The 16,558-nt window shown below is 36.0% G+C and overlaps 3 protein-coding genes across 4 annotated transcripts in view; all 3 read right to left on the bottom strand.

Moving 5' to 3' along the window:
* Positions 1-32: 32 nt before the first annotated feature.
* LOC107653598 (zinc finger and BTB domain-containing protein 2-like) lies at positions 33-3,246 on the bottom strand. Its single transcript, XM_016440347.1, has 3 exons — positions 3,085-3,246; positions 1,567-1,749; positions 33-1,479 (listed from the first exon to the last, which is right to left on the bottom strand). The coding sequence occupies exons 2-3, from the start codon at positions 1,737-1,739 to the stop codon at positions 318-320; spliced, it is 1,335 nt and encodes a 444-aa protein (XP_016295833.1). The 5' UTR covers positions 1,740-1,749; positions 3,085-3,246; the 3' UTR covers positions 33-317.
* Positions 3,247-3,735: 489 nt separating this feature from the next.
* On the bottom strand, positions 3,736-8,681 carry LOC107654085 (required for meiotic nuclear division protein 1 homolog). Of its 2 annotated transcripts, none has more exons than XM_016441019.1 (12): positions 8,524-8,681; positions 7,771-8,186; positions 7,587-7,695; positions 7,397-7,472; positions 7,286-7,325; positions 6,595-6,695; positions 6,378-6,484; positions 6,185-6,249; positions 5,932-6,008; positions 5,723-5,843; positions 4,132-4,248; positions 3,736-3,922 (listed from the first exon to the last, which is right to left on the bottom strand). In XM_016441019.1, exons 2-12 carry the CDS (start codon positions 8,182-8,184, stop codon positions 3,890-3,892), a joined length of 1,260 nt encoding a protein of 419 aa, XP_016296505.1. In that variant the 5' UTR covers positions 8,185-8,186; positions 8,524-8,681; the 3' UTR covers positions 3,736-3,889. The 2 variants fall into 2 exon arrangements, with proteins under 2 accessions (XP_016296505.1, XP_016296499.1); XM_016441013.1 differs by lacking the exon at positions 8,524-8,681 and adding an exon at positions 8,282-8,348.
* Positions 8,682-11,435: 2,754 nt separating this feature from the next.
* The window catches only part of LOC107653911 (nesprin-1-like), a 120,523-nt gene continuing 115,400 nt past the window's right edge, over positions 11,436-16,558 (bottom strand). Inside the window, exons 145-147 of the mRNA XM_016440777.1 lie at positions 15,421-15,513; positions 14,165-14,223; positions 11,436-12,385 (exon numbers count right to left, since the gene is read on the bottom strand). Coding sequence (XP_016296263.1) covers positions 12,136-12,385; positions 14,165-14,223; positions 15,421-15,513 — 402 coding nt within the window. The 3' untranslated portion in view covers positions 11,436-12,135. The remainder of the gene's footprint in view (positions 12,386-14,164; positions 14,224-15,420; positions 15,514-16,558) is intronic.

Below are 16,558 nucleotides of genomic sequence, written 5' to 3'. Positions count from 1 at the left end.
AGTTGATATACAGCATGCTAGTAGTTTTTATTTCTTTTGGCGAATGGATGAAAGACAGCCTCATAATATGCTGTTTTTTTCTTCTACTTGCAATGTTGAATTACTTAACGAGGTAACTCAGAAGTGTTTCTGATTGGAAACATTAAGTTTTGGCATTTTATTCGTTTCAAACTAATTCACAAATGACCTTTCAATAGAAAAAAAGACATGAAAATGCAGTGGACCTTAAAAAAATACTTATCTCTTAGTTCATAACAACACAAACATACAAATAGTTAAATACTGGCAATAAGCTAATACTGCTTTAGCATGACATTTCAAGAAGGAATGGTTACTTCAGGAATAGTTGTCTCCAAGTCCTTCTTTTGATTTTCCCCCAGTGAATTTTCTGCCAATGGTACAGCGTCGCTCTCAGTCAAACACTGATGTTTGGGAACCTCAGAAGGACTTGCAAAAGGTGCTGCACACATGCTACATTTATAAGGTCTTTCAGAAGACTGAAAGAGAGCTTCCACTTGACTGTTGTCTTCTCCACCACACAGAACCAAACTCTGTTTGTTGACCATAATGTACGAGTCTGTGTCCTGACTCAGACAAACGTGTCGAGCAGCTTGATTGGCTCTGCAGAAGTTCTTTCCGCAAGCACTGCACTTATATGGCTTTCCAGTGTGAATGTACATGTGCTCACGCCAGTGACTTTTCTGAATAAACTTGCGTGCACAGGTTGGACACTCAAATTTTCGGCGTTTTATTTCACGACCCATCTCGGTGCCCTCCAGGTTGTCTATATCAACCATTTCAGAGGGCGGCAGGGTGTCTTCCATCCACGCCTGTTGATCGGTATCACTAATAACATCACTGTCAACACGCAAATGGTCCTCTTCCATATCCTGAACTTCAAACTCAATAGTGTGACCATTTTGCATAGACAACACCTGTGGCTCAGTTGCTTTGTTGGTGTGGACAAGGAGATGTTCCTTCAACTTGCACCTCTGGTTAAAATGGATTCCACAATAATTACAGGTGTAATGCTTTCTGGAGGAAGCACTCTTACTCATTATGCCATATGTGAGGTGTCGGAACATCGTGGCTGCAGGTTTCTGGGTGGGTGACTCTATGCCGACAGGTTGTGGAGATCTGTAATCCATATCAGAAATTTCCAAAAATTCTCGGTGAATGTTTTCAGAGTTTTTAGCATAAATGCCATCCTTGCATGCTGTATTTCTTTCAGGCCGACTGTATGTCTGATCAGGTATCTGTATTCCATAAAGCGAGTTTGTCAAAGGTACATACTGGGACTCGGGGTTTATAAGAAGACTTGCCTCCTGTAATAAAGGGTAGGCATGCAGGAATTTTACACCTTGCTCAAGGCGAAGAGGGTCAATGGGCTGTGTGGTGAATTTTCCAGTGTACATTAAGTTTAGCAGGTAGCTGAAGATATCTGCTTGTATGTCTGAAGGCCTCAGTCGAACACAGTTACTGCAAAAGAGAAGCATAAAGAATCATTTAATAACAGAGTACTGCAAATGTGAACAAATAACTTTTTTGCAATCACGTTCGTAGTACCTGTCTTGATGGATGAACAGCATACGGAAGTAGTTTGAGAACGCTGCAAGAACGGCTTTGTGGGCTTTGAAAAGAACATCCCCGATGGCCACAGTACAGTCACAGAGAAAACCAAACTCTCTCTGAGCATTGAGGCGCTTAAGGAGAACGAGACCATGATGGGCCAAGTCCATTTTTTTCCACCTAAACACACACACACAAATTAAAAGAAAATATTCGTAAGGTTTTCAGTAGGTTCAGTCAATTTATCTTGCACCTCATTAAATATGCATTTCGGTCACCAAAACTCCATTTATTAAAGAACATCTATAGCTTATGTGTCCTTGACCATATGGCTAAACAAATAAATAAATTCTGGCCAATATATATTTTAAATACATTCAGTATATATGATGGAAACAGAAGCTAAATGAAATATATTTTCGGAATTGAACATTTTAAAATGGGCAAGCTAAAAAAAAATTCAATCTTACAGTAGGCTACATTGAGTATGAATGCATATGTGGTAACCATTTATATATTGTTATATTACACTTTTACAACAAAGAAAGTTTTTCCCCCCTCAAATGTGACATGTGAATGTATTTTCTTGGACTGAAATATACGGAGGACAAAACACATTTTTAAACGGTTTTGAAAAATAAATATTTTTTAAATATATTTTTAAAAGAAATGAAAAAAATGGCGGAAAATATATTGGTATAAAATATATTGATGTAAATATATTCTGAATCATATTTGTGCAAATATATATTTTTGGCCATTTTTTGTATATTAATTTGATTGTGTGTGTGTGCATATACACTAGTTAACATTTGAAGTGGATCAAAACCTTTCATCAAAGTTGTCCTAAAACCAAAATGCATTCTTGTCTTAGGACAACTTTGATTCACTTCTTTGATTCACTTCAAATGTTGACTACTGTATATATATATATATATATATATATATATATATAGCAGTAAGGGTGTTTTTCTATACTTGTGAGGGTAACAATATTTATAACAAATACAGTAAAAACTACTTGTTATAACATTCCTCACTTGCAAAAAAAAAAAAAGAATTTAAATGTAAAAACCTACATAATGTCCCATTTCAGAAGTGTGGTTTCAGTGTCTAAATAGGTTTTGAGGCAACTACGTGTGTGTGTGTGTGTGTGTGTACGCGTGAGTGAGTGTGCGTGCGTGCGTTGAAGCCCCGCCCATGCTGGTGAATTCCGAGTACAAAAGTTTCCGCGGACAAATAGGAAACACGCGCTCACGCAATGAATCAAATAAAATAACATTACGTTACACTTTAAACGAGCGAAAGAAAATCACACAGATGAACAGAGAAATTAAACCCGTTAATCTTCCGATAAGCAAAAGCAATGCCAAGACGAAAACGGTCAAAATATGTATAATTTTCGTTTAAGATCCGCGAGTAATCGATAGTGTCCTTCGTTACTGGACTAAAAACAAGCCGACAACGGTTGTATTAAACACTCGTTTGAAATAAAACCTTTAAGCCGTCACTTACCGTCTGCTCTTTCGCGACAGAACTCTAATTCAGTTTAGTTTGTTGGCTGAAGCGGAGGAAACCTCTCCACCGAGCAGTACGAGTTCAGTCAGTCTGTAATCTGCTGCCGTTTTCCGGAGGCTTTGAATCACATGACGTGAGCGCGCGCCGTATCGAACGGCTGTCGATCACTAGAGGCTGATCGATCAATCAATCAACTGCGAGACCACTACAACATTTGTTAGCAGGTCCATTTGAGCAGCATTTGTAATAACTAGTGAAATAATGAATAAAAGTGTCAAATGTTAGCCTACTTAAGCTTATACGTGTTCCAAAAAACAGAGACAGTTTGTCACAGCTTGTAAAGTAAAAAAAAAAAAAAAATCAGTGGAGAAATTTTAGTATTATCAGAGGCTATGTAAGCACAACACAATTACAAAACCAAGTTCCATGCCATTGGCAACAAGGCAGCATGTGAAAAGTTGTGCACAGTTTGGAGCGGTTTTATATTACTCAAGCTCATTTAGAAGTTCCAAAACACAGCTATCTGCTTAATCTGGATTTTACAGCAGGAGTTGAGTTAAGGACATAGATTCAACAGTGATTTCTATCCCATAACTTTCTGAAAAGGAGGCAAAACAGACACAAAATGAGCCACTATTTATCCGATACTTCTAAAAAAAACTTTATTTCGGGTCAGTGTCACATTAAGAATAGCAAAAGATAAGATGATTTATCAATGAGAACTTCATCTACAGAAAACAAACTGATTTGCTGGTTTACACAAAGTCACTGTATGCCACTGTAAGACTGTATCTGTGGGTCCTCAGAAGATTACACGAGCAAGTTCAAACATCACCTAAAGATAAAAGAAAATAATATATATATATATAGGTTTTGCATTGCATTTGCAAAATGTGTACTTTAAATCAAATTTGGAGGACACAAATATGATATGATGTAGACATTTCAACAGTTTTTGACAGTGCAGCTGAATATTATTTATTGTCTATTGAACTGGTGTTCAAAATGAAAGTCTGCTTAAAGTGGATATCAGTGTTTACTAACCTCAATAGTAATCAGAACAACGATCATCCACTCCAGTCTGAGACTGTGTTTCTCACTGAAGTGATTCCTCATCAGGTCTGTAAGTTCAGTGCAGTGTTGTAACTTCTCGTTCACAACCTAGAAAACAAACAGTGAGCTAGGACCAAAGCAACATTTTATCAGGATATTTAAATGTCCCTTAAAGGAATAGTTTACCCAAAAAATTTAATTTGCTTAAAGTTTACTCACCCTTAGGTCATTCAAGATGTAGATGTAGAAATTTAACATGACATCACTTGCTAACCCATAGATCCTCTGCAGTGAATGGGTGCCGTCAGAATGAGAGTCCAAACAGCTGATAAAAACATCACAATAATCCACAAGTAATTGTCTTGTGAAGTGTAGCGGTCTAAAGTTAAAGGGATAGTTCACCCAAAAATGAAAAATTGATGTTTATCTGCTTACTCCCAGGGCATCCAAGATGTAGGTGACTTTGTTTCTTCAGTAGAACACAAATTATGATTTTTTAAGTCCAGCCGTTGCAGTCTATCAGTCGTATAATGCATGGCAATGGTAACAAAATCTATGAGAGTAAAAAAAACATGTACAGACAAATCCAAATTAAACCCTGCGGCTCGTGACGACACATTGATGTCCTAAGACACGAAACGATCGGTTTGTGCGAGAAACCGAACAGTATTTATATAATTTTTTACCTCTAATACACCACTACGTCCAACTTCCTTGAGCGCACGCACGGCATCCGGTGCGTGAGGTGTGTACGCGCTCTGGCGTAGTTTACGCAAGCGCCGGAAATGATCTCTTGCGCGTATACGTCACTCATTGTTTACACAGTGCACAGTCATTGTAGGTACGACGGCTAATCAAAATGGTACTTACTTGCGCTTATCCGGATTGTTCAAACCGACTTAAAACTAAAAGATTACTTTCTCTCGCGCGAACTCATTCGGGAGTTGTGACTTTCCACGTATTCCCAACTTCTGAGCCTGCTCGCCTGAAGTTATGGTTGATTGCTCTTCGGCTGGATATCAACACACCCATTAACGTAAACTACGGCAGAGACGCGCGCGTACACACCTCACGCATCGGATGCCGTGCGCGCGCTCAAGGAAGTTGGACGTAGTGCTGTATTAGAGGTAAAAAATTATATAAATACTGTTCGGGTTCTCGCACAAACCGATCGTTTCGTGTCTTAGGAACATCTTGGATGCCCTGGGGGTAAGCAGATAAACATCAAATTTTCATTTTTGGGTGAACTATCCCTTTAAAACAGGTTAATGATAGATTTGTGTCTTACAAACACACAACTTTTCACATCACAAGATGTTAACTGATGGACTGGAGTGGTGTGGATTACTTGCGGATTATTGTGATATGTTTATCAGCTGTTTGGTTTCTCATTCTGACGGCACCCATTCACTGTAGAGGATCCACTGATGAGCAAATGATGGAATGCAAAATTTCTCCAAATGCAGAAACAAACTAATTTACATCTTGGATGGTCTGAGGGTGAGTAAATAGTTTTCATTTTTAGGCAAACTTTTCCTTTAAGATAGATGCAAAAACATTTTGTGCAAGTACTTTCACTAACCTTAACTCTTCGGTTAATATTGAGGAACTGACAGGTCTTGTCATAGAGCTGCTCAAGATCTTCTCTGTCCCAGTAGAAATCAGGTGTGATCAGTAAGTCAGAGCTGAGATTTATGCAGTGCCTGCAAAAGGTTAAAAAGATTGTAATAATTAAATTAAATAGAGCAGCAGCTTATCTCATACAAAATAAACCAGATAAAATGATCTGACCTCAAGGAAAAGAGCTCCCCTATCTTCTGCATAACTTCAGCCCTGGACAGTTTCACTCTTTGTCCAGACTTCAGCATCTGTTAAAAAGTTTTATGGCTACAATTACTTCATTTCACACTGAGGTATATTTTGCTTTTTTAGAAAAACAGAACACATGTTTGCATCTGTGCCATTTAATATACAGAACTATTTGAACTTGCAAAAAGCAGCAAATGCTGGTATTACCTATGAAAGAGTACATAAGTGGATCTACCTCAGGAATTGACTGGATGGACTCAACAAAGTTGTCGAGAGAGACCTCCCATATTGCTAGTTTTACTGAAATCATGCAAGGTAAACACAAATATTAACAAGAAAATGCACAAATAAAAATATAATTAATCATCAATGTTTTTATAATTTATCAGTGTTTCAAAAAAATGTGTGAAAATGCAAACATATCCTACCTGACAGTGATAAAGCATTGGAAAATGCAAACTTCTCCAGAACAACCTGATCATAATCCAGCTCTTCATTAAACAAGAAAATTCCACGATGGAGCTTTGAATTACCCCTAAACCAACATATAAATAAAAAAACATATGAAAAAATACTGCAACTTTCAGTAGGTATTATATGATTTGAATATATGTTGCATTAAGAAATGAAGGATTTGTGACTCACTCTCCTACTGTATAACTGATCTCTTCATTTTCCCAGTGGACTAGGGCGACTTCATAGGGTTGAATTTCATGCTGTTCCAGTATCCTCATCACTGTCTTTACCTGAGTAAGGTACATCAAGGTTGGCTCACCAAGGTTGCATTTATTTGATCAAAAAGTCAGTAAAAACAGTAATACTGTGAAATATTACTACAACTCTTATTTGACTATATTTTAAAATGCAACACATTCCTGTGATGCAAAGCTGAATTTTCAGCATCATTACTCCAGTCTTCGGTGTCACATGTTTCTTCAGAAATTATTTTAATATGCTGACTTTCTGACTTCAAGAAGCATTTATGCTTCTTCTGTTCGACACTGTTTTCAACATTGATAATAATAAGACATTTCTTGAACACCACATCAGCATATTAGAATGATTTCTGAAGGATCATGTGACACTGGACTGGAGACTGGAGTAAGGATGCTGAAAATTCAGCTTTGCATCACAGGAAGAAAATTACATTTTAAAATATATTTATAATAATAATAATAATCATTTATAATAATATTTCACAATATTGCTGTGTTTTTTTTACTGTAAACAGCCAATAAATGCAGCCCTGGTGAGCATAAAAGTCTTCTTTCAAAAACATTACAAATCTTAATTATTCCAAATGTTCAGTTATGAATAAAACAGAACTACTACTCACAGTTTTTTCTTCAACATTCCAGAACACCACAGAACCTTCTCTGTATGGTAAACAAAAAAAATAAAAAATCAAACCCCAGAAATTCAAATGACAAAACATAATTCAGCATACCTGAAGATGAATATTGTGCCACTATCATAAGGTTTTGCAGCATTCTCTGTTCCCATCACCAAAACATTAGAAGCATCTGAAACCCACAAGATATATTTACTGCAAATATGTGTATCCTTCAAACAAGAATGGAATGTGGTACTTTCTGTGTACGGTCAAAAACATCAAAAATTGCTGCAGACGAACTGACCTCTGGGAAATTCTTTGATTTCAACGAAGCCATGAGCGATGAGATCGTGACAGAGTGTTGGTAAATGGTACTGATCTGCAGTTGCGTATGCGATGCACTGCATCATGTCCTGGAAAATGTAGTTAGATACATAATTATATATGCCAAAGATGAGTTTAACAAAAATAAATAAATCATCACACACCTCCTCCAGACTGGGATGATTGGTTCGTGAAGGCTGTTTGGTTCTTGGTCCCTTAAAAGTCCTTTTTCCCAGCATGCCTCCTTGTTTCAGCACTGACTTGGTGGCGGTTGTTGTGGACTGCAATCTCATTTGTAAACTCCATGTTTTGGATTTTAAATTTAAAGGAGTCAGCATTTCAAAATGTGGTCTCTGACACACTCCCCTCGGCAAAAAGCATCTATGGTTGTGTAAACTGGTGTGACAATTCCTCCAGTCTTTGAGAAGGTTTTGTGTAGATGCACTGGATGCCAGTGTTGTGCAGTTTAACCTGTTGGCGGTGACACTGTTTAATCTATTTAGTGTCCTGAGAGCAAAACCACAGGCTTGTGTCCTTTTCAAAGGCTGATGCAACCTCCATAAAATCTTGAGAGACATGCCTGTATGAATCAAACAGTTTCAGCATTAAAACAGTGTCAAATTATGTCTACATCATCATGCATGTTGTGGCCACGAGGCCTTTATTTTAACTGACCTTGAATGACAAGCATGCCAACACACTGCATTGGTCATATCTAATTATGTATAACCTTCCTCACAATTAATTATGAAGGTCAATAGAAGCAAATGCAATTGAAGCTTCATTCTGATCAGCTGACATAAAGCAGCTACACTATTCATTGTTTTGTACTGTACTGTAAACGCGAGCTGTTCACTAACTTATATTAGATTCTAATGATTCACAGTAATGAATTCTCTTTAACCTCTTTAGCGTACCTGCCGCGTCCCGTCCATAGACTGTATAAGTCCCGTCCCGCCAAATATTAGAACGTTCGGTGACAGAAAGTGTTACACCGTAGATACAAATGTTGCAACATTCTCAAACATTCACATAAAGTTTATTTGACAGTTCGAACTGCACGAGTGATCGGGCACTTCCTGTATTTTGGTGACGTCCAATTGAACGTAAAAGTCGCTCCGCCCCTACAGACTTATTCGGATTTTATGAATTTTATTTTGAACCTTATTGTTTATTTGGTAAGTTTCGTGTAAAAGCATATGCAAATCTAGGTTTGTTTGTTCTCTTAATATGTTTATAATAAGAAATCTGGTCGCCGTGATTTTGCCAAGCAAGACATGTTCCTGGATCAACATCTTTTGTTGATCCTGGTTCAACATTACTGTCCAAAAATACGGACTTAACCCAATCCCCACCCCTAAACCTAACCTTACCCATAATTTATTCCTAAAATCAGCGGGAAATGATAGCTGATTAACAAGGGTGTAGAAGCACCTAATCCTGATTGTAAGCCTAAAACTGACATTTCCTGAAAAGTTATCTCTCAATTCTGATTGGTTGATGGGAATGTTGATCCAGGAACATGTTGTACTTGGTCAAATCTATCTATCTATCTATCTATCTATCTGTCTGTCTGTCTGTCTGTCTGTCTGTCTATCTATCTATCTATCTATCTATCTATTTCTGTCTATCTATCTGTGTCTGTCTGTCTGTCTATCTATCTGTCTGTCTGTCTATCTATCTATCTATCTATCTATCTGTCTATCTATCTATCGATCATCTATCTACCTATCTATCTATTTCTGTCTATCTATCTATCTATCGATCATCTATCTATCTATCTATCTATCTGTCTATCTATCTATCGATCATCTATCTACCTATCTATCTATTTCTGTCTATCTATCTATCTATCTATCATCTATCTATCGATCATCTACCTATCTATTTCTATCTATCTATCGATCATCTATCTATCTATTTCTGTCTATCTATCTATCTATCATCTATCTATCGATCATCTACCTATCTATTTCTATCTATCTATCTATCTATCATCTATCTATCTGTCTATCTATCGATCATCTATCTATCTATCTATTTCTGTCTATCTATCTATCTATCTATCGATCATCTATCTATCTATCTATCTATCATCTATCTATCTATCTATCTATCTATCTATCGATCATCTATCTATCTATCTATCTATCATCTATCTATCTATCTATCTATCTATCTATCGATCATCTATCTATCTATCTATCTATCATCTATCTATCTATCTATCTATCTATCTATCGATCATCTATCTATCTATCTATCTATCATCTATCTATCATCTATCTATCTATCTATCGTGTTTTAATAGTTAAAAAGGTTAAAATCGAGGACAATTATGATACAAGAGTAATTTGTAAATAGCACATATTTATCAAGACTCTGCAGCAGGTAGATAGGAGGCTTTATGTTATTTGTCACAATTGAAATTCGTTGTGTCAGTACATAAAATGAAAACATTGTACATCGGTCGCTCTGATAAAAGCATCTACCAAACGTATAAATGTGACTTGCGGTCACTGCATTAACATTTGATGGCGCGCCCTCTAATGGTGAACACGTTAAATGTTGTTGTGTTGCTTGGATACCTGATAAACTACAGCGACACATTAACATGAATAACCTACAGAAAACTGAGCATTAAGAGACGATTTGATATAGACGTGGAGCAATAACAGAGACACGTGAGTTTTTGTACATTGTGCCAGTTTACAGAGTGATATATTCTCATTTTTCTTTACAAAGAGAATGGTTGGCTTTAATTGCTTTACTGTCTACTGCTATAGCCATCATTTGATTTTGTGTCAGGATCAATAAAATGATAAAACATCTACAGGACTTGCCAACAAGGACTAATTTAGTCAGTCAATCAAATTGTGATTAATGTCTTATACCACTATATCTTTTCATGATCATATACTGTATATACACTGTTTTGTTAATTCATAACCAAAATGTTCTCTGTCTGTCTGTCAAACTCTGTCTGTCAGTATTCAGGTTTGACTGACAGCGGTTTGGCAATGGAGGAGTCTGTAATCCAGCAGCACCTCACACTCTAAACAGGCCACTGAGACGGTGCGTGAGGAGCTGGCCATCCTGCAGACCAAATACAACAAACTCCAATCACAGGTCCCTATATTCTCTGGTCATTTGTGGTGTTTTGGATAAGAATCGCTTTATGTATTCCCCAATTGTAAGTCGCTTTGGATAAAAGCGTCGGCAAAATGACTAAATGTAAATGTATTGTGACAAAATAAACACATTTTATGCATGCATCATATTAATGGAAAGTATTTCATTAAATATTAAGAGATGTTTACCATGTTCGTTGCGATAAATGAGACTCTGGGTTAATGGAAGTATGCAATGATTTGATGTGTTTACCCAGCTAACAAAAAAACGTGTTCTAAGGATGGTTAGCTAATGTTCCCATTAAGATAGAGAAATGTTGTTTCTGAATATTCTAAGAACATTCAAAACATCCAGTTAATGTTTTAAAATTTTAAACGTTAGTGAGAACACTAATGGAACATTCCATTTGATCCTTTTGCAAACATGGGAAGTTACTTTTGAATGTTCTCTGTATAAATACAATGTATAAAAAACATTTTTATTAAAGACCAGATCATTTTAAATTAACATTCTATTAATGTTCCTGGAAGAATGTTCATTCATAACAGAACCTAGTCAAGTTCTGAGAACATTCCCTGTTAACTGGGTAATACATCCCTGTAAATATTACGAGCAAATCAGTTCAGTGTTTAAACTGCGACTCCATCAGCAAATAGGTAAGAAAACAATTATGATTCACAATTAAACAAATTATGGTCATTCAGTCTTTAATTGTAATGAAAATCCTTATCAGCAGGTTATGTGTATATCATAGGTGTATTTTCATTGCGAAGGTTTCTTAGGCCTTAGCGAACTGTACATACATAAATATCCTTTTCTTTGATATCAGTGGTTTGCATACAGTGAAGTATATTCATGACACAGTTACCTTGAATATTACAGCAGGTTAGTTAAGATCAAAAATGAAAAAAGAAACAATGACTAATCCAATAAAATCGACGATTGTTTTAAAACCAAAGGATGAACACATGCAAAAACTACACATAAAAAAATAATTGCAATATAGAGTTCATAAATGTTTTATCTTCTCTTTTTTACAAGTTATTCATGTGATACAAGCAACCCAACACCTTTCAGTTTTTGCGCAATAAACTTGATCTTTCCATGATTAAAAAAGACCTGATTAACTCACAGTGAGTTAATATCCTACGCTCTAGTTTCCTCCTTCACATCAAACATGGAAGAACATCAGTAGCACTGACAACACTTGTCTGACAGCAGTTTTCAGTGCAATAGGCTTCGTTCTAACATCTACACGAGACTCAGAGTGACATACTGTAAAATTAGCAGCTGTATTTGCTGTACAAGGACACGATAATGGCTGCCAAACTCAACGGCAGTTGTCAATTTAGAGGGAAACCCGACGCTGAGCTGCCGTCTTAACTTCAAAGTGGAGCTCACATAGGCGGAGGCCCCTTGGTGTAGCGGAGCATTGGGTGGAAGGAGTGGGCGAAGTGGTTGAGTTGGGCACAGCTGTAGTGGTCCTCAGACGTAGGCACAAGACAGGCCACCACCAGCACCAGCAGCAGGAAGATCTGCAGCGGCAGTGCGGCCCAGAGGACACGCTTCAGGAAGGTTTTGCACCAGGATGGTGGTTCTTCCTCGTCAGAATGGGAGGAACCGGATCCAGCGGCGTTGCGAGACCTGCTATACATGAGACGGCACAAGAGGTGGAAACGCTCAGATGTAAAACTAGGTGAATGAGAGAAATTACACTGGTTATCTAGCTATTCCTAACTGTAGCTAAAGAAATGGGCTTTGTAGATTCACAAAAGACTCTTAAAATGAAAGGTTCACTGGATATTGGGCATTGATGATTCCATGAAGAACCTTTAAAGCTGCAGTCCGTAACTTTTTTGTGTTCAAAATTAACAATTGATATAATAAGCGAGTACACCATGAATCCAAAAAAAATCCATGTCCCAGTACCTGACTCGTCATAGACAAAAACAGAGAGAAGTAGCTCCGGCTACAATGTTCTTCCGCGAGACGCATGCAGTTCTGTTTATTAACCGCTAGAGTGCCAAAAGTTACAGACTGCAGCTTTAACATCCATGGAAAATTTTCATTCCACAAAAGGTTCTTTATAGTGGATAAAAAGGTTCTTCGTGGAACCAAAAATGGTTCTTCACTTGCATCGCTTCCCTTTTGGAACCTTTATTTTTAACAATAAGTAAATAGGCTTATTGGATGGAATTGCTATTTCTTGTACATATTTATCTTTGCCTAACACTGTTATATGACATTTGGGAACACATTAGCTGCCCAAGCTTGACACAGATAGAGTTAGTTTGAAGTCTTTAGTAGCATTTAAAAGCAAAAGGGCCATTTTAAGAGAATGTTTGTATTTATAAATATGCCTTTTTTGTTAAAGCGCTGTTAAGCAGAGAGCATGCTAACAGAAAAAACAGCTCAACAGTTTTCAGTTTAAGGCAGAGTTTTCATTAATATATAGCTATAGTTTCGGGGTGCTGTTGCCTAATGGTTAAAAATATGCTGGAAAAACTAAAATTCTGTATGTTCAAACCCAACAAGATGCAATTCACGAGTGATCAACATTGTGCTTTTAAGAAAGATACTTACACCTTGGTTACACCAGACAAGCTGACTGGAATAATCAGTCTACTTCACTACATTGCTTTAGATACAAATGATGATGTACTAATTATTTAATCTGGCTTCCTTGAATCAATAATTCATGAGTTACTCATCTTTACTGCAATTTAATACTGTATAGATCTTCTTCTAAGAAAGGTCTCCAAGATATCAAAAATATTATTTCATCTTTCTCTTTTTGTTTATATTATTAACTAAAAAAAAAAAAATCTTGTCCATAACCCACTGCATGCGGACACATGGGAAATCAGATTTTTTGCACCTATCAGAACAGTCCCACTGGTAGAGAGTCCTCTGTAACGCACGTCACGTTTCTCTAGCATGTCATCAAACTGCACGGATGGCACATTGGAGGAGGGAGAAGATGATTGATTAGTCAGTGAAAGAGCAGATGTGACACACCAGAGAGAGAAGAGAAAGTTGCCAAGATTGTTCATTGCAGACGCTTGCTGAATAGACAAGAAAAATTAATGGCTCAGCCGCAAGCAGCCTAGCGTATCCATATTTACAGCCGCAAAATATAGAAAACAAGCACGCTTTTGGTCTGGTGCATGAGCTCCCTTGGTAGTGTCTATCTCAGCTCCCTAAACTGAGCAGTGTCTAGAATCACAGAAGATGATGGAAGTCATCAGCATGAGCCTGTAGGTTGCTAATATTTCTGCATGCGTGACATGCTGCAGGTCTGTCAGGTTTGTAGGACACTGTCCACTTAGGGGTCAACCCAGAGCCATTAGAGCTAGGGGCCTACGGTCAGGTCATGGGTTGAGTTCCATTATCTTCCAAGTGTTCTAGAAACCAGGAGAAAGGTACCTGTGAAGTGGACTGCTCACACAGGCTCCGGGCTGTGACAGACTACTTTTGCCCCGTGGCTGTTTGCAATGAACAGGGGGGTAAAAGAAAGAAAGAATGTTTCAGTCCAGGCAAATAAAGACAAAGCTACTGATGAAAGAACCCCAAAAAAACGAAGAGCACCAACAAAATCAAATGAGGGGGTGACAGCACTTCTATGGAGACAAAGAAACTGGTTCTTCATGACACCCTTCTCAGAAAAACCACCTTACCAACAAGGGATCCTTTAATATTTGAAAAAGCTTTTAAAGGGCATTTCGTCTGTTTTCTGAGAATGTCACAGGTCATATTTTACCCAGGAAATTGTGTATTACATAAAGGCCATAATACAGGAAAAAGCTTTAAAATTATATTTTTTATTATTAGGAAAAAAAAAAATATATATATATATATTTTTTTTTTTGTATTATATTATATTATCATTAAGTATTATAAATATTACAAACAAAAATTAAGTAGCATGATAAGCTAATGATTGTAATTATTAGAATTTAATTCATATAATTATTAGAATTTAATTAATTATTATATTTTAATTATTAAACATTTTAAATATACATACATACATTACAGTGATAGTTTGTTGACTTATGCATCATTGTATTATTGTAATGAGAATCTGATGAGAATTCTTAAAAATAAAATAAAAAAATATAAAAAAACAAATAAAACATCTGGATGCATTACAGTAACAATGTGAGAGGAAAATGTGTTTGAATGTCATTATAATGTTTATAATCATTATAATCATAAAATGTTAATGGACCAAAAAAGCTTCATTTTCTTAATGCTAAATTTTGAGGTTAAATATGACCTGGACATGTTTTTTTTTTTTTCATAGAACCAGTATTCCTTGATGACTACAGTGTGGGAATCTAGAATAAACATGAATGTGGGAAATGAGTGGAGGAACAAACCAAGCCAGAATTTAGGGCTGTGATACGGGTGTGACTAGTTGTGTAAAAGATCAATCAATAGGATGTAGAAGCACAACAGGGACGAATCACATCTCCAGTTCTGATTCAGCTCTTGCATTAGAGGAGAGCATGCTGGGAAGGTCTTGAGTTTTGGAGGAACTCTGAGCATACTAATAAGGTGTCAAGTGTGTTTTTGGAGGCCAAGTTCCAGGTACATTCAAGTGTCAACCTATCAGCTCAACGTGACAAGCAAACACTGATCTCTGAAGGGCCCAACAGAACGTGAGGGTGATGTGTTACCGATCGCCGGCGGCTGGGAGTGCTGCGTCCAGACACGGGGCTCAGGGAACCGGAAGTGTCCAACTCATCAGCAGACGACCAAGATGACAAGTCCTACAGAGATTGTGTGTGATGAGGAGAGTTGGAGAAAGACAGTGTGAGTAAAAAAACTAGACAGACTGCACCATCAGGGTTATTGTAGTTAAACTAAAATTATAAAAAAATGTCACTTGGAAGAAACTTCAACTGAAATGAAAGGCACTATATAAATAAAAAAAAATAAATAAAAAAAATACAGTATATACAAAAATATACAACAAATAATCAAAAACTTATTTAATTTCAGCTAGTCGCCTATATATATAAAATGACAAAAACACAACAAAATGACTAAAAATGTAACTGAAATTAAAATGAAAACACAAAATATTGAAATAAAAACTAGTTCAAAATATTCATAAAAACAATAATAGTATCTCAATGATACTAAACACTGCTGCAAATAAAAAATTCTCAACCTTTTTGAATTGAAGATTTCAAACACAAAATTCAAAGCCCCCTATATAATATAATATAATATAATATAATATAATAAATTTAAAAATATACAGTGTATACAAAAATATACAACACATATACAAAAACTTATTTAATTTCAGCTAGTTTGCTATATATATATATATCAAATGACAAAAACATAACAAAATTACTAAAACTTTAACTGAAATTAAAATGAAAACACAAAATATTGAAATAAAAACTAGTTCAAAATATTAATAAAAACAATAATAGTATCTCAATGATACTAAACACTGCTGCAAATAAAAAATTCTTAACCTTTTTGAATTGAAGACTTCAAACACAAAATTCAAAGCCCCCTATATAATATAATATAATATAATCAGTCTATCAGTCTATAATCATTTATATTTACTTATTTATTAATCAATATAGGTTATACATTCATCTATAAACAAGGTAAATTAACCACAATTCAAGTTTCAAGAACTGTAATTGTATTGTATATTGTACTGTTCTAAAATAAAAAAAATTAAACGAAAAAGAAAAATGATTTCAGTTTATATTTTGATTTCATGTTTGTTTGCATGCATTTGTTAAGTTTAATTATTTCAACATACTATTACTATTAATGATAATA

The sequence above is a fragment of the Sinocyclocheilus anshuiensis genome, unplaced genomic scaffold, assembly GCF_001515605.1.
Source record: "Sinocyclocheilus anshuiensis isolate Anshui unplaced genomic scaffold, SAMN03320099.WGS_v1.1 scaffold1561, whole genome shotgun sequence".
NCBI classification, from domain to species: Eukaryota; Metazoa; Chordata; class Actinopteri; order Cypriniformes; family Cyprinidae; genus Sinocyclocheilus; species Sinocyclocheilus anshuiensis.
Note: the sequence above shows the minus strand (reverse complement) of the source record. Positions and strands in the feature narration are given on the sequence as shown.

Bases quoted from the DNA above. Each gene is read 5' to 3' on its own strand.
- LOC107654085 (XM_016441013.1), bottom strand. From the start codon at position 8,312: ATGCAGTGTGTTGGCATGCTTGTCATTCAAG. The intron at 7,696-7,770 runs GTGTGTGATGAT...TACATTTTCCAG, and splicing joins ATCATCCCAGTCTGGAGGAG to GACATGATGCAGTGCATCGC. The intron at 7,473-7,586 runs GTCAGTTCGTCT...TGTGGGTTTCAG, and splicing joins AATCAAAGAATTTCCCAGAG to ATGCTTCTAATGTTTTGGTG.
- LOC107653598 (XM_016440347.1), bottom strand. From the start codon at position 1,739: ATGGACTTGGCCCATCATGGTCTCGTTCTCCTTAAGCGCCTCAATGCT. The intron at 1,480-1,566 runs GTACTACGAACG...TCTCTTTTGCAG, and splicing joins CTGTTCATCCATCAAGACAG to TAACTGTGTTCGACTGAGGC.